This window comes from Bombus fervidus, chromosome 3 (assembly GCF_041682495.2).
Source record: "Bombus fervidus isolate BK054 chromosome 3, iyBomFerv1, whole genome shotgun sequence".
Classification (NCBI taxonomy): domain Eukaryota; kingdom Metazoa; phylum Arthropoda; class Insecta; order Hymenoptera; family Apidae; genus Bombus; species Bombus fervidus.
In genome coordinates, this window is record NC_091519.1 from 5,179,074 (window position 1) to 5,202,953 (window position 23,880).

The 23,880-nt window shown below is 26.8% G+C and overlaps 3 protein-coding genes across 14 annotated transcripts in view; 1 reads left to right on the forward strand and 2 right to left on the reverse strand.

Moving 5' to 3' along the window:
- Tomosyn (syntaxin-binding protein tomosyn) overlaps positions 1–12,285 on the reverse strand; it is a 73,559-nt gene extending 61,274 nt beyond the window's left edge. For 3 of the 8 annotated variants that reach the window (XR_011799475.1, XM_072000279.1, XM_072000278.1), the window contains exon 1: positions 11,668–12,285. Coding sequence is in view for 7 of the 8 variants with exons in the window: in XM_072000279.1 (XP_071856380.1) it covers positions 11,668–11,787 (120 nt within the window). In the remaining variant the exon portion in view is untranslated. The remainder of the gene's footprint in view (positions 1–11,667) is intronic. The other 5 variants (XM_072000276.1, XM_072000277.1, XM_072000275.1 and 2 more) reach the window with 2 other exon arrangements.
- Positions 12,286–13,630: 1,345 nt separating this feature from the next.
- Positions 13,631–17,267, forward strand: LOC139998464 (phosphatidylglycerophosphatase and protein-tyrosine phosphatase 1-like). 4 transcript variants are annotated; one of them, XM_072023029.1, is made up of 5 exons: positions 13,960–14,092; positions 16,274–16,416; positions 16,490–16,570; positions 16,732–16,965; positions 17,062–17,267. In XM_072023029.1, exons 1-5 carry the CDS (start codon positions 14,002–14,004, stop codon positions 17,182–17,184), a joined length of 672 nt encoding a protein of 223 aa, XP_071879130.1. In that variant the 5' UTR covers positions 13,960–14,001; the 3' UTR covers positions 17,185–17,267. The 4 variants fall into 4 exon arrangements, with proteins under 4 accessions (XP_071879129.1, XP_071879128.1, XP_071879130.1 ...); XM_072023030.1 differs by having other exon boundaries at positions 13,960–14,014; positions 17,044–17,267; XM_072023028.1 differs by lacking the exons at positions 16,274–16,416; positions 16,490–16,570; positions 16,732–16,965; positions 17,062–17,267 and adding an exon at positions 13,631–13,649 and having other exon boundaries at positions 13,960–15,182.
- Positions 16,794–23,832, reverse strand: Alars-m (alanine--tRNA ligase, mitochondrial). 2 transcript variants are annotated; one of them, XM_072022999.1, is made up of 11 exons: positions 23,441–23,832; positions 23,139–23,312; positions 22,699–23,039; positions 22,305–22,583; positions 22,066–22,210; positions 21,786–21,958; positions 20,085–20,413; positions 19,702–19,969; positions 19,214–19,609; positions 18,717–19,070; positions 16,794–17,762 (listed from the first exon to the last, which is right to left on the reverse strand). In XM_072022999.1, the coding sequence occupies exons 1-11, from the start codon at positions 23,630–23,632 to the stop codon at positions 17,732–17,734; spliced, it is 2,682 nt and encodes an 893-aa protein (XP_071879100.1). In that variant the 5' UTR covers positions 23,633–23,832; the 3' UTR covers positions 16,794–17,731. The 2 variants fall into 2 exon arrangements, with proteins under 2 accessions (XP_071879100.1, XP_071879101.1); XM_072023000.1 differs by having other exon boundaries at positions 23,139–23,293; positions 23,441–23,581.
- Between the last annotated feature and the right edge of the window lie 48 nt (positions 23,833–23,880).

Here is a 23,880-nt window from a genome sequence, read left to right on the forward strand (position 1 = left end):
TTAGAATCAAATCAACTTCTCACAGAGAGTTTTAATTTCTTTACAAAATTTTGTTCGTTATTATCGGAATTGTTTCTTTCAGATGTTTCTGTCCTGTATACATTCGCCAATAGATTATCGATTATTGTTTTTATAATCATGTACACATATTTTCGTAATTATTGCATTGCATTATTCTCGCAATTATACTGAGGAATGTATACATAATAACATTAAGAACCTCATGGTAAAACACATTCTTAGAAAATATGTAATAGAAATCTGTGACTAAATTGCATTTCATTTTCCTAATGCACTTTAGAACATAATTTCCTTTAATCCATTTTGAAAAAAGGTATCTTTGTAATGTTTCAAATTTTCTTTGTAAAATGTGAAAAATACAAAAGTAATGAATACCGAGATTTAACGCTGAAGGTAGAAAATAAGAACTGTACATAGTTTAGTTGCCCGAAATTATCAACAGATATTGTCGTAGCTATGTAAATATAATTATAAATATCTGTAAATATAATTACAATTTTTAATATCTAATAATTGATGAGTAATGACGTCTGCGGCTAATGGACAGAAGTGGCGATTAGATCGAAACTTGAAACTCTCTTAAACTTAAAAACCTATCGAACAGCGAACCGTAAGTACAGAGTGGACTAAAACTAAGAATAGGATTTAAAACATAAATAACTTTCTTATTTTATAATATGTTTGTACGATATTGCTAAATATTTAAAGCTTATAATAGTATGGAGTTTATGTATGAGAGTTAATAATATTTTTGATATGCCCTCTGTTTACTGTCTAGCAATGTCAGGCTCTTTCGATAGCATGTTTCATAACAATGTTTAATGTCTGAGTATTATAATATGTTCTAATATTCCAGTTTCTGTAAGAATGTTTTCCTTGAGCTCTTCAAGTGTACATGGTCTATTCACATGTACCCATTCCTTTAGATAGCCCCACAGAAAGTAATGGAAAGCTGAAAGATCGGGCGAACGTGGCGGCCGATAATGGACTTATCACTTTGATACTAAAAGTCTACTATTTTTATGCGTTGCTTCTCAGTGTAACTCATCATGATAAATCTCCTAAATCTTAGTTGCAACATATACGAACCTGTAACATGAAATCAAAAGAAGAACGAAGTTATTCTTTTCTCAAATCCTACTCTGAACTTTGGCCTATCCTATAGGATAAGTAAGTACAAACTGCTACCAATATAACCCATCCATTGTCCGTCACGACGCGACGATGTTCCCCGTCAAAATAATGAAAAGCAATTGATTTTTGAAATGATATGTGGTTATAAACGCGTAAAAATAATCGTGAGTTAATGGCATTAAAGATAATCACGAACTTAATATCACCGATTTGACATCAGACAGTCGAACCAAAGAATTCGTATTTGATAAAAACTATTTGAATATTGAATTACCAAGTTTGTAATTTCGATTTCTATTTATATTTTTCAGATGGGCGCAGCAAGAACAGATTTTGATATAGTAAATTCCCAGAGTAGAGAGTGAAGAGTAATGATTGGTTGGTCTAGTTCTAAAGGAACCCCCTACAAAAATAGCGAAGATAAAACGACTCAGTGTACAAGTCTGCATTCGCGATGAACACTAAAAATGGGAACAAGTCTTTGAATTTCGGACAGCCTGGCTGTAATTAGGGTGCACGATGCTCTATTGTACAGAAAATTAAGATAAAGACTTCGCAGAATGTTTGGATGGCCACAGGATAAGATGTTTCAAATTAAATGCTTGCCTTCCGTGTTATCAGTAGCTTAATTTGTTGCTACGTCTGAATATTATCAAAAATTGTTTAGAAGATATAGGTTCATTATAAAGAAGATTTTGACTGTCTGAAAGGAGTACAGATTCTAATTATGAAAGTCTTTGAATAGAAAAATGTAATTGATGCTGATTTAGTTACGGTCTAGTAAATTTTGTATAATATATTAAAATTTCAGCTTAAATCTTATTTTATGTTTATTATCTAACAAATTGGATAAAGCGAAATAGACTCAACGCAGTAATATGTAATGTATATAAGAATCTTGAAATTTATTCACTTAAATCGTATATCTTTTTAAGCATTCTATGCTTTCAGTTCAAATTTGTTATATTAAATATACGTACATATAAAACCGTAACATAAAGTTGAATAATTCAGTTATTTTTATTAAAATATTTTGTATAAATGGCATGAAACATTGCAAACATACCGATATAAATAATAGATATTTTCACCGCAGAAATATGATATTATCTACAACTGTATATAGAAATGTATAACTTTGTATAATTTCAACTTTATTTTTAATACATTTTCAATGCTTTCTATACAATTGTTAAAGTACCTACTATTGCCTTAATACAAAACTCAAACAATATAGAGGAGTTTATGGATGTTACTTTGTGATTCCTTTAAAAAATGAAATAAAAGAACTATCCGTTATACGGATAAGAAACAAATTTGGGACAAAGTAGAGTTAGGATTAATCTGACGCCCTAAAAGACAGATATACGTTAAAATCGATTCTGATGCAGCACTACTGCCTTTCCACTGGTCATGAAAACTGCCCTCGTTCCATTTCAACGGAATGGAGAAGTAGGTTAAAATACAGCAATACGAAACTTATGAACACCCGCCTTCCTTTATATCCGATTTTAACTTTCCGGAGGTGGTCTCTAGTCAATTTCCGACAGTTCGTGTTACAATCTTGCGAGCACATAGACATCGAACCTTAGTATCCAATGTACCCATATAAATTGGCATTCTATAGAATTATCAAGGCGTTATCAACCCAAAAGAAAAAAGATAAGCTTCGAAACTATGTTTCCTTGAAAATCACACCTGCAAAATAATAGAAAGTTCAAAAGTTCAGAAAAAATAAAAATAAAATTTTATTGGTATTATATATCAGTATATGTAATATTGAACTAACTAACATATAAACGTATTGTTAACGATTAATTCAGTTCAGTATATTTAATTATTAAATGATTAATTATTAAATTTAGTAAAATCCATAATACAAGATTTGAAATTGATTATCACTTCATATGTATACAATATGACACGATAATTTATATTTGATGTAAGTAACTTAAATTTAGATGCAATAGGATTTATTATTCTGAAAACTATGTTCATTTTTTATGTGTTTCTATCATATTTGAAGGGATGTAGGAAAATTGAGGACCATAGCAGGAATTGAACGCACAATATCTCACAGATATACTACAAATAGTATAAACCACTCGGTCACCTGCCTTAAGGCCTAAATAATTTTTCCATAGTCCTTATTATGTTGAGACAAACTGATCTCGCAACAATTATTTACATAATGTAATATCATATACTACTACTTTAAAGAAGAATGAGAAAGCAGATTATCATATTAAGCTAATACAATAGTTTCATCTGTCGATTGTTTTTTCTTATTATCTTATATTATTTATATTATATTAACGATCTTACTAAGAATATTTTCTGTAGTGAGAGGTCATTAACTGAACATTTGAGAGTTATAAAGCAGGTAGACATTCAATTCGTGCAACAAATTGTATGCCTTACATTTTATATACTCCTGGATCATAAAAGTACTTCTAATGAATGAACCATTGATTTAAAGATCTATATGTATTCTTGTGTAAGAAACTTGTTGATATTTTTATCGACAAAAATCGGCACTCATTAAAATTTCCGGCAGATATTTGATACATAACAATGAAGTGTGATAATTCTATATAAAAATAACAGAACTTCAAACACGAAACGTATTACACATAATATATTACACATTCATCATATTTTTATTGGTCTGTTTTTAAATGTAATATTACTTTTTAAGCACTTTGATATGCTAAGTAAAGTGAGTCACGTAATTGAGAATAGCTTTATATGTGATTTAGCTATTGCCAGATTAAAAATAAAAAAAAATGGTAGGAAAAAAGTTAAAAAAAGCAATATACTGCTAAGAAAATATATCTTTTAAGTACTGATAGAATAATACTGATTAAATTATAAGACATAAATTATAAATTTTCTTTGGTTAAATTATAAGATATTTAAATTACATATTTAAATAGCAAGCTGTAAGTATTTCATAAACTGTTTAATTTTCGATATTTTAATACTTTTGTAGGACACTCATATAGAAATGCAAAGAAATTAATTAAAAATTCTATTTTCTAGGGTCTTATGTTACTTTGAAACAGACCATAATTTTGCATTTCACCATCGCATAAAGTTGCATTTTATTGGAAATATCTTTATGTGTACAACAATTTCAAAATTCAAAATGTTATAGACTTTTGTGATAATTTATACACTACTGTGAAGACTTGTATGAGATATTTTCTTAGTAAGGGACACAGCACAATATGCATTAATACCAATCTCATTAATTTCTTAATGACACGCTATTCTTATATCAACATGAATATTATAAGTCATGATATACATATAAATTAAGATAAATTTTATTCATAAATGGCCAAGAATTATTTTTCCAATTTTTCTGTTCCACCTTTCTCTTCCTAGAATAGCACCAATGAATAAAAACCTAATCTACATAGAATTTCCATGGTTTATTAGAAATTGAGATAAGAAAAAAAGTGTTCTCTCTCTCTCTCTCTCTCTCTCTCTCTCTCTCTCTCTCTCTCTCTCTCTCTCTCTCTCTCTCTCTCTCTCTCTCTCTCTCTTTCACACACACACGCACGCGCACACGCACGCACACACACACACACACACATGTTATGTTATGCAATAACGTAGCTGTAATTGGTATTCCATAGGGACTGTGTATTTCAAAGTCTATTTGGAACATGTTCTTATGTTTCATGTCACATATTTTATCATAGGGTATGTATTTTAAGATATAGCAAAGAAATACTTCTCTATTTTATAAGAAATGTATTTTATAATATGTAATACATACATACCTATAGGTAATATTTGTGAATTGCGCCGAAATATTTCAATTTGTCATGGACGTTTCATGGACAAAGAATACATTTGACAATGGTTGGTGTTTTTCCGCAAAGGAACGTATCGAGTCATTCATTACCAATCAAACTTAACAAAATATGGCTTCCAAGAGGAGTCTCTACTTCAAATATTTCGCTTTTTGTTAAACGGCGTCCGCAGCCATTTCAAGCATATTCTAAAACTCTTATAATCTTATAATGCTCATTAATTCTGCTAATTATAAGTGACTATAATTAGTTCTATCGCGTTCTGCGACTGTAATATCTCTGAAATTAATTTTTGGTTTTTGCTTGTTTTCAAGCTAAAAAAAAAAAAGGAATTTGCAATCGTAAAAAGTAAAACTCATTCTATATAATTATATAAGTAAAAAAAAGCTGTTTACTTTTATGTTAAGTATCGTATGTTTGATATCGACCGATTAATTACGATTGTGTGGTTCAGAAATTCTAAGTTGGCTTAAGAGGAAAGGTAGAAAAATTGAAGAGAATTTCAGAAAAGCTTCATCAGAAAATCTTGGAAAAATACAATAATGGACTAAATTCATATGTTATTATTAACTGCAGATCCCGTTATAGCACAGTATAGGAAAAAATTATAATAAAAAAAGCAAGTAACGCCATAAATATTATAGCCCTTGATAAAATCAGAAGGTCTGATTTAGACCGAAAGATGAATTTCTTCATATTTTTGACAATGAATCGATTATAAGTTATTTATTCATATTTAATATCATATATGAAATACGAAATAACATATCAATATATGAAATTTCTTCTAATAAACTATTATATGCACATTTCCTTCAGACTTGTTATCTATGACACGACTCGTGTAACGATTACGTTTATATTTTATGTTTAATTATAAATCACTTAAAATATTTTGTTTAATTAACAAGAGCAAATTAATTTTTTTATAGAAGTATTATTATTATCCAGACTTGATTGCAAAGATATTAACCGATGAATGTAATAAAATTTCTCATCTAAAAGCTTCTCTAACTAGATTAATCCATATAAGATGATTCTATCATATCGTACAATGCAGAGAAACAAGCTGTATCACGTAATTGGCATTTCTCGACGGCTATTGCTTACTCATCTATTTAGATGTCACAGTGCTCGTAAGACGCGAATATTTAGACTATCACTACGTGATTGCTCGCTATTCTGTGCAATTGTTATGTAATTCGAATACAAAATTGCTTTTACTTTTTTTACTCATTGTAACTCGGGTCAGAAAAAATATTATCAATTCAAAAGTATAGTAAGTAAATAACGAAGTAAGTGATAAAAAATCTTTTACAAAATTTCATAATAGATACTGCGCATAAATATGGATCATATATCATAAATATTTCAGAAATAACATTGTTTATACATTGTTAATGCTGGTGTAAATAATAAAGCATTCATTTTCAATAATAGATATTATCATGTGAATCACATAAATAGAACAATAGTTATATTTTTAAACACCTTCAAATCTAATAATATTCATCAACTGTGTAGTTTATATCTGAGACAGCTAAAAGAGTATAGTAAGGACACGATTCTCATAAGAGAAACAAAGACGAGGACCAAAGATATACAATTTAATGTATAAGAGTGGTCAACATAACGTATGAACCACTTTTAGCAGTAAAGTGCAGCATCGAAACCATTAAAAAACCTAAAATTCACATACACTTATATTCTACTTGACTTTGTTTTGAAATTGTTACCAGTTTTGTACTGCAATAACGTGGAGTTGCTTATCTACAAGGAAGTGCACATTTAAAATGATTAGTGTAGACCTAAATAAAAGTTTTTAGTCGTCGTGTTATAATACCACTACATTGAATTAAATTAAGTAATTTTTAATAAACCATAGGAAAAGTAATTCCTTTAAATCTAATAATTGAATCAAATAATAAATTTTGATATAATTATAATTCCGTTAATCTAACACATAGTCTCCTCATATCTAAAGTTTTTCAATTTTGCAAAAATCCAAGTAATTATGTAGCATTGTATATAATTTAGTAGATTTAGCAGTGGAATCTTAATTTGTTATTAAACATTACTATTGTACCTATAAAAATATAGTAACTCGAGGACACAAGATAAATAAACGTTCCGTCCCCAAATTTCTACTTTGTTCATTCATGAATAAGATCTGACATTGTAGCGAATTTAAAAATTTCTCTATATCCAAATTTTCGTAAAAAAAACTAATTGCCTAACATAATTTTGAAATATCTCATTATGTATAATTATCTAAAATGTACATTTCTATCTACCGTGAAATATAAGGATGTTAATTTAATAACATAATGTTCTATTTTTCTCATTAATTGTATTAATAAAATAATATTTTACTAAATTAACATCGTAATGTAAAGTATTATTATGTGCACTGTGAGAATAAAGTTACGATAGATCTACTATCTATGTTATAGCACAAATGTTATAGAAGCTTATTATACAACTTAAAAAATACAGTCTGTTCACCGACATATACGAGAATCATAATGATCGTATATATATGTAACTATTTGAAACAATTTAAAGGACGTTTTAAAGAAAGATCTTTTTCTGAAACTATGTTAAAATTATTATAACATGTCGTTAAAATTTCTGAAATATATTTTCTCATCGACCCATAATTCTATATTTATTTACAGAAGTCATACGGCTTTTAAATGTAAATCTTTATTTTAGTAAAAAATATCTTAACATTACACTTTCAATTACTAACAGCAATTTCGACACGTAACATATAGTACATATGTAGAACTAATATATGTATGAACTTCTAAATTCATTTTCTTGCTTTCCAAGCTTTTAAAAATACATACGCACTTTCGTAGGCAATATTGGAAAGTTTAAGAACGAAGCAATTAAGCTTACAGAATAGTGTATTGGATATTTTATATACTTTTGTGACAAAAGGAAACCTCCTTAACTGTTGAAAATCAATGGATTTATTCAATAATTTCTATTTATCATATCACCGCAGATTCAATAACTAAACAACGAGCCATTATGACTTATAAATGTATTTTTAAATATATATAATTACATATACGACCAATACGTAGGTAGATATGTATGTAATGTATTGTTGCAAAATATTAATTTAGAGATTTGACCGAAATAAAAGAGATATTAGGATTAGGAAATGAAATGTGAAAGTATTTCGATTATCCATCTTACGTAGTGACAATAAAAAATGATTAAGAGACTGGTAACTTGTAGTATTGAACAATTTGAAACATTGAAGTAAGAAATATTGAGAATAAGCGAAGAAATACAAGCAAGGGAAGATTCAAGGAGACTTACGGAAATGATTGTAACGGAAGATATACCATGGGAACGTTAATCAAAATCAAGAACACGGTAAAATCGAAGAAAGAAACAAAAATCGAAGAGATCGACGTAATGAAGCTACGACAGCTTCACGAAGAACTGGAGGAATTGAAATTAAATACAATAAACAAAAGGAAAGAACTAAAGGAAAGATTGAAGAATTATGTACAGAGAGAATTGGTAAAAAAGAGAGAAGACGGCATCACGCAACAAGTTCTTGTATTTTTCCATTTTGTATCATTACTTTATTTTATTAGACATTATTTTATTGTTGTGCAAAAGACATTCTTGATCCTCCATCATATTACATATATTGATGTCATATCGTATTGTATCGATACATAATTATATGTATAATATTCTATTATGTTCAACGCCTCTTACTGAATTTTCATCTTACCAATGAACAGTTTATGTAGGTGACACGATTGTTTTTAAAGGCAGATAAACCGATATGCATGACGTAAAGGAATTCGTTTCGATACTGTTATCGACGCAGCGCATTGAATCTCGACCTGCACATGCTTCCATTAAAAGTAACCTCCTTTATACGTGTATGTGCATTTTGCAACATTTGTTGCGCTAGTTTAAACATCACTTTACTTCTTGAAGCGTGAAATAAAGAAAACGATTTGCGGATTTGTATTAAAACTCAGGCACCGATGAAAATACCAGAAAATTATGAAATATGTAGCAAAACACAAGCAGATTGCATTTATTTTGATTTGACTACAAACCGTATATTGATTTCCTTTGCTGAACGAAAGCCATAAAGCACCACGATGACAGGAAGGCATTTATGGTTCGGCCATGCTTCCCACTTTGAAGAATTTTATTCAATACAAGAAACAATAACAAAAAAGCTGTAGAAATTTGAAAGCTGTAGAAAAACGTAATTGTTTCTTACACTGGAAAGGAATATATTAATCACTAAGCATGTTAACGTTTTAAATATTCTTCCATACTTTACAGCAGACAATAATTCACATATTTACTTAGATATGTTTCCTATCTTTTAGATATTCTTTCTCTATTCTTTTCCATACGTGAAAATGAAATTTTTTAAACATTAAAAGAACAATAAACAATAAAAGATATTAGATTGTTTCTTTTCATCATAAAAGGAATCATCTAGGAACTATGAAAATGTAAGTTTGAAAATAACAATTGTACATTTATCCTTAACCTATCTATATTCTTTGGATATTTCTCTATTGGTTAAAATGTTCTTGAAAAGGGTATAAAAAAATCATTATTAACGCGCGCAATTTTTAATTCTAATTTTATGCTCCTGTTTTTCTTAAATCATTATAAGAGTACATATCTTTGTTTGTTGAAATGAAAGCAAAATTAGAATATATAATTCGAAGACCGTAGCAAAATTAATTATATCGTATAAGGAAATTTATATAGTATATGTAAGCGTAATTCTACCTCTATCTACATAATCAGTTGGGCGTTTCTGTCGTCTCGTATAAAAACAAGCTTGAATACATTAATCCAATGTTTCACGATTGATTACTTTTTATATATGAATTTATTGTAAACAAAAAAATGTTAAAAATTCTATCCTTTTAATAATAATCCTATGGAAACTATAATACGTAACAAATGGTTTATACGATGATAATTAATTTCACTTTCCACGAGTACTAGACAACACAACTTTTTTTATTGAATAATTATATTTATCTATATCTTAATAACTTGAATTTCATACTCAAAAAAGGACATCTTATTTATTATTTTTATTATCTAATACGATTTCTTAACTCGATTTGAAAAATAAAAAATTGTAAAATCCTTCCACAATACTAACAAATGATCTTCAAAAGATCTTGAAAACATAAGCATCAATGCTACTGAATAAAATTATTACAAATCTACAATATTCAATCTCTCCCCCCCCTCTCTCTCTCCCCTCTCTCTCTCTCTCTCTCTCTCTCTCTCTCTCTCTCTCTCTCTCTCTCTCTCTCTCTCTCTCTCTCTCTCTCTCTCTCTCTCTCTCTCTCTCTCTCTCTCTCTCTCTCTCTCTCTCTCTCTCTCTCTCTCTCTCTCTCTCTCTCTCTCTCTCTCTCTCTCTCTCTCTCTCTCTCTCCCGATTAAAATGCCAGTTGATATAAATGCTATAATTTAATACTAGTATAATAAAGTCAAAAAGCATCATTATATCCGTTTGACAATTTCTCTTAAGTCATCTTTCACTTTTCTTTAAAAAATTATATTTATTCGCACTATTAACAATTTTGAAATCAATATTCATATTTAACTATGTCACATTGATATGCAACCCACCAATGTTACTCTGATAATGTATTACATGTACTTAGGATAAACTATCGCTAGATATGTATCGTGCAAGTGCATATCGTCACTTTTTTGCATGGTGTAATCCTCTCTTACTTATAGTATTATAATCGATTAAAATGCCAAATGTATCTGTTGAATAAAAATGCAGTTATAAATATTCCGAAAAGATTAAAGATCACATTGTTCTTTTGAATTATTTGTAATAATTTTATCCGTAACAGAATTCATAATAATCAATTTCTTAATTCCTACTAACTGATAATCGTAATTATAAACGTACCGAAATTTTTTATTTTGAAAAAGTTTTGGTACTTGTAAGATAGTACAAAGAATGTATCTTATACACGTCTACATTATTTTCTTTTCATATATATATATATTTATTTATATATGTCCATACATACGTATACACTAGAATTTATTCCTTTATAACCTGTATTCAATGCTATTCATCGAAATTACATGTATTAAAGAATATGATAAACAGAACTTAACAACAAATATATTCAGCTATTTTGCATCTATTTAAATTTGTAGCTGTATATTTGCTTAAAAGTAATATATTACAATAAAGATAATAATAATATTAGTAACTTCAGGAACACTTAATATAATATGTATGGTTGTTTTTAATTCAGGATTATTTTTACGATATTTTGATTCTACATTTATATTACTAATAGCGGTGATATCATAGTATGTACCGTATAACATATATCCACTGTGATAACATTAGTGATATTATACTAACATATTAATTTCATATTTTAAAAAATGGCTATAGTTGTCAAATAAAAAGTCAAACGATAAAAAACATAGTATGCAATAAATGCTTCTAAATTGGGTCATTCCACTTATAAACCGAAAACAGCTTTTAGAAAAAGATAATACTATTATTCTAGATAATACTATTCAAAATAACATAGCATATTTTAATCTATTTTAACGCTAATACATGTAATTTGAAATAGATGTGTAACTTATAAGTTAATAGTTATAGTATATCGTTACTGACCTTCTTTACTTGAAAATGTTCTGGCCGCAAATTTTCGACGATTTCCTGATCAGGTTTGACGGGTTGCGGTACCGATGATCGGAACCCGTCGAGCACGCCTTTAATTGTAAACTTCTTCATTACGAACCGAAGATAACACCTAAAGGATCACATGTGCAGCAGCAACACAAATTCAAGTCTTCCTAAAGTTCCAAGTCAAAATACGTAGTTTTGAGAAAATGGAATTAACAAGAAAATTCGAAATTTCTTATGATAAAAATTTTCAATATGTTCTATTTAAAAGTTCCTTTTTTCGTGAAAAACTAACGATGACATCTTTGCGGATGAATGGAAAGTAACACTCATCGATATTTCGAGTCTTACGGGACCTCTTCTACATTTTGACAGAATAACGATAACGTCGGAGAGACACTTCAGCACATTTCGAGATCGTAGTACTTTGTGTAAATATAGACGCACACGTTACCGTAACCGTTTGTCGGCGCGTTTTTACAAATGCTGCGTGACCAGAATTGTTTTCGTAGTTAACAGCAATGCAGTGTTGTTTAATCGTGTCAGGATCAATAACTGGCAACAGGCTCATGTGGATTCTTGCATGACCGCGAACCTACCCTGTGCGCAATCGTGAACAAACCTTTATGGCAAGTTTTTATGTCAAGTTCGTATCATCATAAAGGTAGTCCAAAGTGTGGTACAACAATAGATAGTTACTCTCGGCATATTGATCTGTTTAAATTAACTATTAATAGCAACTTATAAATCTGAGTTATCAACAATAAATTAAATTTCGATTTATAGTTATAAGTTTCACATTTGATTATTTAGTTATAAAATGAAGCATTTAACGAAGTTGTATTTTAGAATACTGAATATAAAATGAATTAAATAAATGTCAGCGAAATTTGTTTGTAAAATTCATTAATTTTAAACTAATAAAAGTTTTACATGCATTCTTCCAATATATGTATCAATCGTAAATTCATTTCAATTGGATGATAATTCTTAGGTAGTATATGTGATAACAAAGATAATAATAAGCACTTGTATAAATATATATGAATAATAATTAAACATTATCATCTATGTAAGAAAAATAAACAATTCCTTTCTCATTTTTAAATTATTTATTTTAAAATATTTCTATGTACAATACGCTGAATAAAGTAAATTAAAATCATAGTCATAAATTCTAAATGGCTCTTGATGCTACCAACTTTATGAATAACCTAGTGCTTTTTCGAGTACTTTTACAAAATATATCTATATTATATCTGATTATATTTATATTTACAATCATATCTATAGCCTACCCAATGAGATGTGACAATAAACGTAAATAAAACGTGATTGCTACGACTGCAACTATTGATTGTCGACTAGTGAAACTCGAATGTCACTAGTTGGCAGCCAATAGTCGTAGCCGCAGTAATCACGTTTTGTTTATGTTTTACTGCCTTGTCTCGTTGGAGGGACTATAAACCTTTTTAAGAAATTTAAACCTATTATCTGACTTTTGTTAAATAAAGTTCATATACATATAATATATATAATGACTTTAAATTGAATCATTACAAAGTTTATATCGCCTAAAACAACCTGATATTCTATAGCACTAATAATAATATTTTATAACAGAATACAATGTTCTTTACATTGAAAATTGATAACATATATTACGGTGAAGGAAACATTTCTAAAATATTGTTTTTGTAACCTTTCAGATCTAAATATAATCAATTCAATTAACTTATATATAGTAATATATATGTATATATATAAACTTAAATGTCATCGTAGAGAAAATTTTCTCTTATAGTTACATATATTTAATATATTTAATTATAATATAATATATATATTTGATATACAAATGTACAGTATATAATATTATACAAGTATATTTAAACATTCGTTTAATAAAATGTTAAATAATTAAACTCCTTTGAAATATTTACATATGTACGTTGTATATACAGTATTATGTAAGTACAATATTAATTTTTAAGTGAATTACAGAATATAATCACATTTTCTTATATTCAACTTTTTACATACTTGAACATTTTGAACTGCTTATATAATCACTATTTTAAATACATATTATTTGCAATATAGAATATTATACGTACATAAAATGAACAGAATTCAGTATAAGGTTACCATAATCTTTTTATATAAATATTTTTAATTTAATGCGTACACATTACTGTATAATTAAATTGCGACATTATGTACTTACTAATTAATAAGTATGTATATTTAAAATATTATACAACACAACTATTGTTTCAGGAAATTTGTTAGGAAGAATTGTATAGGTTAAGAAGCTTCAAAATGATGAGTCCAGGTAATGTAACACCCAAATTTCGTGATATTTTCAACATAGCAACAAAAGATATATTAAGATGGTTCCCTGGACATATGGGTAAAGGCTTAAAAAACATGCAAAAACAGTTAAAAAACGTAGATTGTATCATTGAAGTTCATGATGCAAGAATTCCAGTTTCTGGACATTATGCAGATTACAGCAACACATTGACTGGATTAAAACCTCATATTTTTGTATTAAACAAAATGGATTTAACTGATATGAAATTTAAGAACTCTATAGTGGAAAATTTAAATCAAAAGGGATTATCTAACATATTATTTACTAGTTTTAGAAATGTAAAATGTGAAGGTGTTAAAGAACTATTACCTTTAGCACAAAAATTAATTAAGGAATCAAATCGCCATAACAGAGCACAAGAGTCTTCATTTCAAATAATGATTATTGGCGTTCCAAATGTAGGAAAATCATCACTTATCAATCGTTTAAGAAATAATATTCTTCGTAAAAGTAGTGCTGTGCAAGTTGGCGGTATTGCTGGCATTACACGATCTGTATCAACACGAGTGAAAGTATCAGAAAAACCAGATATCTATGTTTTAGATACACCAGGAATTTTAACTCCCAACATAGATAATATGTATACAGGCTTAAAATTAGCATTAGTTGGTTGTATGCAAGATCATTTAATAGGTCCAGAAATATTGGCAGACTTTTTATTATTTTGGTTAAATAAACAGAAACGATTTGAATATGTTGAAAAATTAGAATTAACAGAACCACATGATAATATATCATACATTCTTGTATATATTGCAGCAAAATTGAAAAAGACATTAAGAATAAAGAATTATGATGGTAAAATAATTATAAAGCCAGACTTAAGGTTTGCAGCAGAACATTTTCTTTCTTTATTCAGAAAAGGAGAATTAGGCTATTATTGTTTAGATGAAGATTTATTACTGTCAAAATGAATTACGTTTTTTTGTTAGAAATTTAAAAATATTTCCAACTATATATATATATATATATCAAAACAGTGTATCATAAGGTTTCTGCTTGTGCACAATAAATCTTAATAATTTTGATATGTAAAAATAAATTTCCATAATTCTATATATATAATAATGATCAGAATTGCTATTATTATCATATAATTATTCCTCTTTATTCAAATATGGGACATTATAAATGTATCTACATACGTATATAAATATGCATGTATTTGACTAGCAGTTAAATTAAATATATATAGAAAAAATGTAATCTTTTTAATAATTATATTAATTACAAAAATAAAGTGATAAAAGGCTATTAAACAAAGTAATATTATTTATGATAAATTAATATCAAGAACTATAATAAATAAAATAATTCCATTATTTATATGTTTCTTTAATAAATAAAAAACGATATAATAATATTGAAGAATAGTGGCAAATACTATATAATCTTGATTACTATTAAAGAAAATATAAAAAAAGCTATATTATATACATTATGTCATATATAAACAGAATGTGTGCATTGATAATATTTTAATCAGTCTTCTATAAAATCAATAGGATTTTGAAAAAAAAAGTATAGTTATGTACATGTAATTGTAGGATAATTATAACATAATGATAATCATAATTAAATATATATGTATATTCTGAAAGTAAGTCATTTGATATCGAAAAATTCTAAGTATTGTTATTATTTCAATATTATGAGATTGAATGTTTTAGATTCAGTAGCAACATTTCGAAATTATAAGTAGATATACGTATTTATTTATTTAATTATAAATTTATATCTTTATTAATTTTCAAAATTTTTATGAAATCACTTCAAAACAGATTATTTTTTATTATACAAAGTATAACGTACATTCGATTACTTTAATTTGTTCTAAACAAAAATTTTTAGTCCATTCATTTAAATAATTTAAGATTTCTTCTAATGATTATTTGTACTATATGTTGTTGTTTATTAAAAGTGATTGCTTTAAAAAAAAATTGTATGAATCTTACTACGTAACTAGCGTAAACCGTTATATTAACATTCACTCCCTTCTCATACTATAAATTCTGTTACTTTCACCTTGCGAACTATTTACAATATCACGACCGATTATAAAGTTTTTTATAAGATTTAATAAGATTATTTAAAAATTACTTAAAATTGTAATGAACAAACATTATATTATATACGTTTATTGTATTTAACACGAAAGGTAATGTTTGATTTATATATATATGTAATGACTACCTTACTAACGAATTTAAATTATAGTGGCAATGTTTGCGAGGTTGACATTTTATCCAACGCTTTTCTATAATGTATTAATGGAAAAAATTTCGTCAAGAAATTGGTACGATAGAATTGATGACACTGTTATATTAGGTGCTCTACCATTTCGAAGTATGACTAAACAGGTATATTACATTATACATGCTATATAATTTGAATTTATAAAATTGCAGAAAAATAAGATCTTTAAAATTTTAGTTAATAAACGAAGAAAATGTCCGAGGTGTTATTTCAATGAATGAAGATTATGAATTACAGTTGTTTTCCAATAGTGAGAAGGTATATATATATGTATATGTATATACGTATATGTATACACACATATATATATAAAGATATCTATATGGGAACTATTACTATATGTATTTAAATAAAAATTTTTAAGAATATATTAAACAACACTGACAATATCGAAACATTTGATTGCACATATTTTTTAGGAATGGAAAAATAATAATGTGGAATTTTTACAACTATCTGTAACAGATATTTTTCAATCACCTTCACAAGAAAAATTAAAACTTGGAGTAAATTTTATTAACAAATTTCGTGATGTTCCGACTGAATTAAATAATTCTACTAATGCTGATAAAACTCATCTTAAAACTGTTTATGTTCATTGTAAAGCAGGAAGAACACGTAGTGCAACATTAGTTGGATGCTACTTAATGATGGTAAGATAATTATAAACATATGGATTTTTTTTTATAGAATTTCATATATCTTTCAAATTGAATTAAATTGAACGTTATAAAAATAATCCTTGTCAGAAAAATCAGTGGGCTCCAGAGGAAGCAGTAGCATATATGCAACAAAAAAGACCTCACATATTATTACGTACCAAACAGTGGAATGCATTAAGACTTTTTTATAACAACCATATAAAAAAATAAGACATCATTTAGATAAATACACAGTTATTATTAAACTAATATATATATATATATACATAAATAAAATTTTATTTGTTACAAAATGTACAAATTAAAAAATGTTTATTACTTACTAAATCCCTAATTCTCTGTAATTAATAGAGATACAGAAGTAATAGTCTATATAAAACATAAAAATATAAAATTTTGCAGAATAATAATTATAATAAAATAAAATATAGGATAATTTATGAAAAATAAAGCACCTAAATATGCTTGTTGTATTATAAAACTTCACTGAATAAAAGTACAATATTATTGCATATAATGATACAAAAATTTTATCTACATATTTATATATAATATAATTTAATCTAATATACATATCAAGAAATGCAAACATTAATTTAATATATATTTCATTTACACATGGCAAGTCAATTACTAGATATTTATGCATTTATAGAAAATTTATATAATTTATATTATATTATTAAAGAAATGCAGAAGTTTGTACAATGTACATAATATAGAAAATTCTATAAAATATCCTTAAACCCCAAACATCTCAATCCATCCCTTTTTGTTTGCTTGAATACCTATAACTAATACATTGGAAATAGTATTAACAAAATTGGAATGGAATACTTCAAAATATTATTATTAATTTAAATGTAAAAAAATTAGAACTACAGTAATCTCTAATGTAATATCAAAAATCAAATTTCCAAGATTTATATTGATGGTGATAATGACACATTGAAAACATTGATATTAATTGACATTTGAAAACTGATATCTCATACATATAATACACATTAGGGTTGTACCGACTAATCGGTTAAGCTGACTATTCGTTCACTTTTGTAGTTGGCGATTAGTCGGCAAAAAAAGCCATTTATCGGCTTTAAATTTTTAGTATCATAAGACATAGAAGTAAAACTACAATGAGCTTTCTTTACTGTCATTAGCATAATGTTAATAGTTTTTAATATGTAGTATAATTACTTATGAATACATATTTGCATGTAACCTAATTATTATATAAAAAATTAAAAATAATAATTAGTATTTATTGAAATAAACTAAATAAGTAGGTACCAATTAAGTAGGAATATTGATTATTATTTCTTAATTTTATTACAACAGAAAACTGTTTAAAATGAAAAAACACGACGTAATAAAATAAATACAACAAGCAATGTTAAAAAATTTTCTCTTTGGATTCATAATATTAAACAATAATAAATTTGATGCGATTTATGGCGGTGTTTAAAAATAATCAGCAGAGATCACAATCGGGAGCCGACTAATTGGTTAGTCGGCTAGTGGGCCAAAACCCTGATTATAATACGGCTACGTCTCTAATACACATAATTATTTCTTTGTTATTAATTATTGTTAACTGTTCTTAATTATTATCATTAATATATGATATCCTATATTATTATATCTTCAATGAAAGTTATTCAAAGTAATATTTGGAAATTAATATTATAAAAATTTAATTGATAGATTCTAATCACAGTTATATCGCTATACATAATACTTACTTTTTTATTTCTTGCATTTGTACATGAAAAATTTTATCTAAATCTTCTAATTTCATTAAACACTCTTCTTTAATGAGATATGGTATTGGTATTCTATTGGCATTTTTTATTTCACTCTCAATCTCTTTACTAATTGTTTTAAATGTTTTACGTGTTACTTTGCCATTTTTCAATTTGTTTTCTAAATCCAAAATTTTATAATGTATATTTTCACCCGCCAATTTGGCAGACCATGCAAGTGATCCTACAGTTGCTTCAAGAGTAAAATTTGATGCTCCTTTTGAGAAATAATTGAGAAAACAAAAATATTTTAATTCTCCTGTTTTCAATACATGTGTACCACAACATGCTTCTCTAAATGAAACATATACATAGTATCAGTTATCATCAAATAAAAAAATATCTAAAGAAAGAATTTTTTTTTTCGAAAGTACTTAAAGAACTACTGTAACTTTTAGAAAACATAGCTTTTCTTATTATTTTCTAAGAATACTTACTTTGATTTTAAATCATGAAAATTAATTTCTATGAGCCTAATATCCTTATAAAAATAAATTTCTCCTGGTATTAATGTTACAGAACTTTCTGCTAATAATTCCAAAGCATTTAATATTTTTGTAGTAACTGGGACATTAGCTATTATAACATTATTTATAAGTTCTTCAATTTCTTTCAATTGCTTAAAAGAAAGATCTTCTCCAAATGAATTAAATTGACATTTTAAGCTGTGTGGAATAATAGTAGAATTCCGTAAATAAACTGCTTGCATAATTTGTTGTATTGCTGCATGTAATAAATGTGTTGCAGTATGATGTTGCATTACTCCTATACGAAATTCAGGTTCAATGGAAACCAAACAATCATCTTTAATTTTTAATTCTTCAATCCATTTTCTATAGGAATAAATTTTTTCTTTACAGATTCTGACTGATACAATATTAATAACTATAATATAATTATGGTAAAAATTAAAATAAAAACTTACCTCAAATCAGTTTGTACAAATTTTCCATAATGTATAACATACCCATTAATTTTCTTCACATCATATACATTAAAATTCCAATTTTTTGAACAGATGGTAGCCTTGTCTGATATTTGACCACCCTGTGTTGAATAACATAATGTTTTATCCAATATAAGTCCAATTTTATCTTTATCTGATTTTGCATTGTAATTTGTAATTGTCTCATTAACAGTTGAATGTATATTTTTGTTTGTATTTTCATTTGCTTTGTTTATTATTGTATTATCTGAAACAAAGAAATTATGTACTCTTTTACTATATTATTTGAATTTAGGTAATACGAAATCAGTACACACAAGCATACACACAGACAAAGAGAGAGATTAATGATCAATCTTTACCATTTATAATTAATGCCTTAATTTTGCTTTCAATTTTAGGAAACTCATAATTATTTCCATTAAGAACACATTTATATTTAAAGCTGTCATCAGTTTTAGGTATACAATTTTCTTCAAGTATTTCTAAAGATTTCTTTATGTTTGTTATACTACTCTTTTCAAGGCCGATTCTAGACCGATTTTTTTGACATTCTAATTCTTTCTGGAAAGCTACTTTATCAAAATATAGAGATTCGATCTTTGCTAGTTCAGTAATTGTTTCTATACTTAAACCATATGTGTCATATAACTTGAACGCAACATTTCCTGATAATACATTACTTGCTTTTCTGCAAAATTAATAATAAAGTAAACAACATGTACTTTTTTACCTATAATGGATGATCTACATAAAATACATTCGCTAGTCTACATAAAGTAGAGTTTCAGATCTGTATTAACCCATAGCAATTGGCGAATATAAAAGCTAAATTTTCATAATTAAATAATACCTTATTATTGGGTTGTTGAATATGTCAAACTTTTCTGAGATCATGTTTTTGCTTAGAGACAACAAAAATTCTACGTGGATGAAATAATGACATTACCCAATAGATGGCAGATTGTTGAATAGGATGGTGTACATTTGGTTTAATTGTATTATTGCAAGGTATCAGAATATAGTTTATAATTTATGTTAGAGAAGATTTAAGATTTATCCAACAATCCAATATGCATATAGTTATCATATTCCTCACTAGTGATGTCAATAAATTCATATATATGATAGAGAATCAATAAAAAATGATCTACTATCATTATTTTTGCTCTACAAACCTCTATAACCATCAACATAATCTGTGTGCGACATTACTTGTAACTCTACCTTTTGACATTCTTCTTAATCAAGACGAATTTAGCAATTCTCATATAAAATGTTACAAATTATTATCTTGGAAACTACTACATTTTTTTAATGTAAACAGATGTCTCTATCAATATATTAAAATTAAAGTAGAACTTTAATTTATGTTTTCAGAATATATATTAGGTTCTATTAGATAAGTATTATGTTGTCCATTTTGTTCTATTTCTATTATTATGATCATACATAGTTCAATAAAATAATATAAAGCAAAAAATGTTGTACATCTATTATTTCCTTACAAAACGAAAGAAGCTTTTGAGACAACCTAATAAATTTTACTTTTGCAAATATTCAAAATATTGCTCGTTCAAAAATAAAGTCTACTTTTTTGTTTTACTGTATATTCCAGACTTGATTTTCATTAAAACATTGTCATGGAAAAGGTTTAAGATAAATATTGTTTTTAAGTAAACTTATAAAATATAAAAATGTGCTATCTCATTTAAATAAATGAGGGAGTATTTTGCACCTTAGGAAATCAGTAATAGTCTCATGTATTCTATAAAAAGAACCTAATGAACCATTTATTCTATGAAAGAGTCTAACGAATCAAACTTACAAGTGTACCAAGTACTGTTTGTCTTATATTCAGACCGCAAATTATAGATACAGATTGCTGCATGAACTTCTTACTCCATGAACTGCTCTTTCCAAAAAATGATAGAGATAGTTCCAATCATAATGCAAGCTAGAATTTCAAACTACAATAAAAGATATACTAACTCTAATAATTTATAAAATGGCAGTTTATATTTTGCGTAGATCACCCTATATACTTATACACAGACACATACAAGTTATTAAGTACATGTTGAAGGTACTTGTATCCATCTCCAAGTCCAGGAGTCAGTTGTTCAGTAATCAAACTCAATTGAGGATATGTTTTAACAATTTTTGTCCACTGTTTACAACAAGTATGCTTTAATTTTTTATATAATTCTTCTTCAAATTCTATTATCTTTTGCACCTAAATATAATTATATTACATAATAAATTACAAAATGCTATATGATATACAAATAAATTATAAGATCTTACACTACCTTTCTTATTATATTTTTTACTTTATAGTACCTTTTTTAAATTTTCCTGCAGTTCTGGATAAACATCACCTAAATTTTCTACTACAATATATGAGAGTTCAGAAAGTATTCCTTGTTTTTTAAATACTTTTTCACTAACATCAATTGATTTTCTTATTATTTTCCTAAGTTTATTACTGAAAAGATAAACCCATAGTTACATACAACTATTATATACATAATTATGTTCATAATATATTAATTATAATTATTGTATTTAGAATAATTTACCTTTGTTCTGGTATAACTCCGTCTGCTAAAGCTACAGTAATCATTCTGCTATGATCTGCCAAAATTCTATATCCACTATCGAGTTCATTTTTGTCATTATAAAATTTACCTTTATATTCTGGTGCTTTTGTATATTTTTGAATAGTTTTAAAAAATGGTTGAAAAATATCTGTATCGTAATTGGATTGTTGTCCTTGTAATACTGCAACTAGTCTTTCAAATCCCATGCCTGTATCAACATAATGTTTTGGTAGAGGTACTATTGTACCATTTGATAATCTAATGTAAAATCATAACAAATTGGTATTTAAAATAGTATAGATATTATATTATACAAAAAACATTTACTTCAAGCTTGATAATAATAATTCTTCTATATTGCTTTATTGCATACCGTTCATATTGTATAAAGACTATGTTCCATAGTTCAGTGAGATCTGCGTAACCCTTGTTAATTTGCATACACCGATTTCTTAATTGCTTTGTATGATCTATATGTATTTCTGTACAAGGACCACATGGTCCTGAAATACCCATTTCCCAAAAATTCTCTTGTAATCCAAATGGAAGAACTTTATCTTCCCTAATGCCTATACTTAACCAAATATCTTTACATTCTAAATCAGGTTCCAATTCCAATCTTTCATCTCCACCAAAATATGTTACATATAAACATTGTTCATTAATACCATAATGTTTCGTTAATAAATTCCAAGCATAACGACAAGCTTCTTCCTACAAATATGAATTTATATTGAAAACTAAAAGTGATAAAATATCTTTTTAAAATAAATATTATAATTTTTTTATAATAAAATATTTATAGAAACTTACTTTAAAGTAACTCCCAAAAGACCAGCTTCCTAACATTTCAAAAAATGTGTGATGATAGCTATCATTTCCAACTATATTCAGATCATTATGTTTTCCACTGATTCTTATACATTTTTGTGAATTTGTAACTTTCATTGCAGGCGGATTGTAATAATCTAAAAAAATTCCTTTAAACTAAAAAAATTTAGAAGTTTTATAGATATTCGATATTATGAAACAATATAATTAATGAAAATCAATTATAAAAAGTAATAGTAATTTGTGATAGATTTATTTTTTATAATTCTAGTTTTGAAACATACTTGGTTCATGCCAGCATTAACAAATGCTATTGTATGATCATTATATGAAATAACAGGGCTTGATCGAATAAAAGTATGCCCCAAATCTTTTTGAAAATAGTCCAAAAATTCATTTCTGATTAATTTTGCACTTTTTTGTATTGCAGATACAGTACCAGAACTATACATTCGTGCTGATAAAATGTGATTCATATTTTCTTTATTTTAAGTATTAACAACCTTTGATTCAAATTAATTAATCTATTAACTTAAACAACTATAATTTAAAGATATTATAAATTAATAAGTGTGTAATGATAGTATAAATTGCTTAAAGCATAGTATATTATATAAATTGTGAGTTAGGTTCATGTAGGCTTTTGCGCAAATCACACAAACAGGTCTCAAAGCTCATATACCTAAGCCTACGGAAAACCGTCCGGAAACTGAGTCGTGACTAG

What these genes read in the sequence shown, in the direction of transcription:
- LOC139998464 (XM_072023028.1), top strand. Translation starts at nt 14,002, where the DNA reads ATGATGAGTCCAGGTAATGTAACACCCAAATTTCGTGATATTTTCAAC.
- Alars-m (XM_072022999.1), bottom strand. Translation starts at nt 23,632, where the DNA reads ATGAATCACATTTTATCAGCACGAATGTATAGTTCTGGTACTGTATCT. An exon ending in GTCTTTATACAATATGAACG is followed by an intron (nt 22,584 to 22,698) that starts GTATGCAATAAA and finishes ATTTTACATTAG; the next exon opens with ATTATCAAATGGTACAATAG. An exon ending in TTTCATGATTTAAAATCAAA is followed by an intron (nt 19,071 to 19,213) that starts GTAAGTATTCTT and finishes TGTTTCATTTAG; the next exon opens with AGAAGCATGTTGTGGTACAC.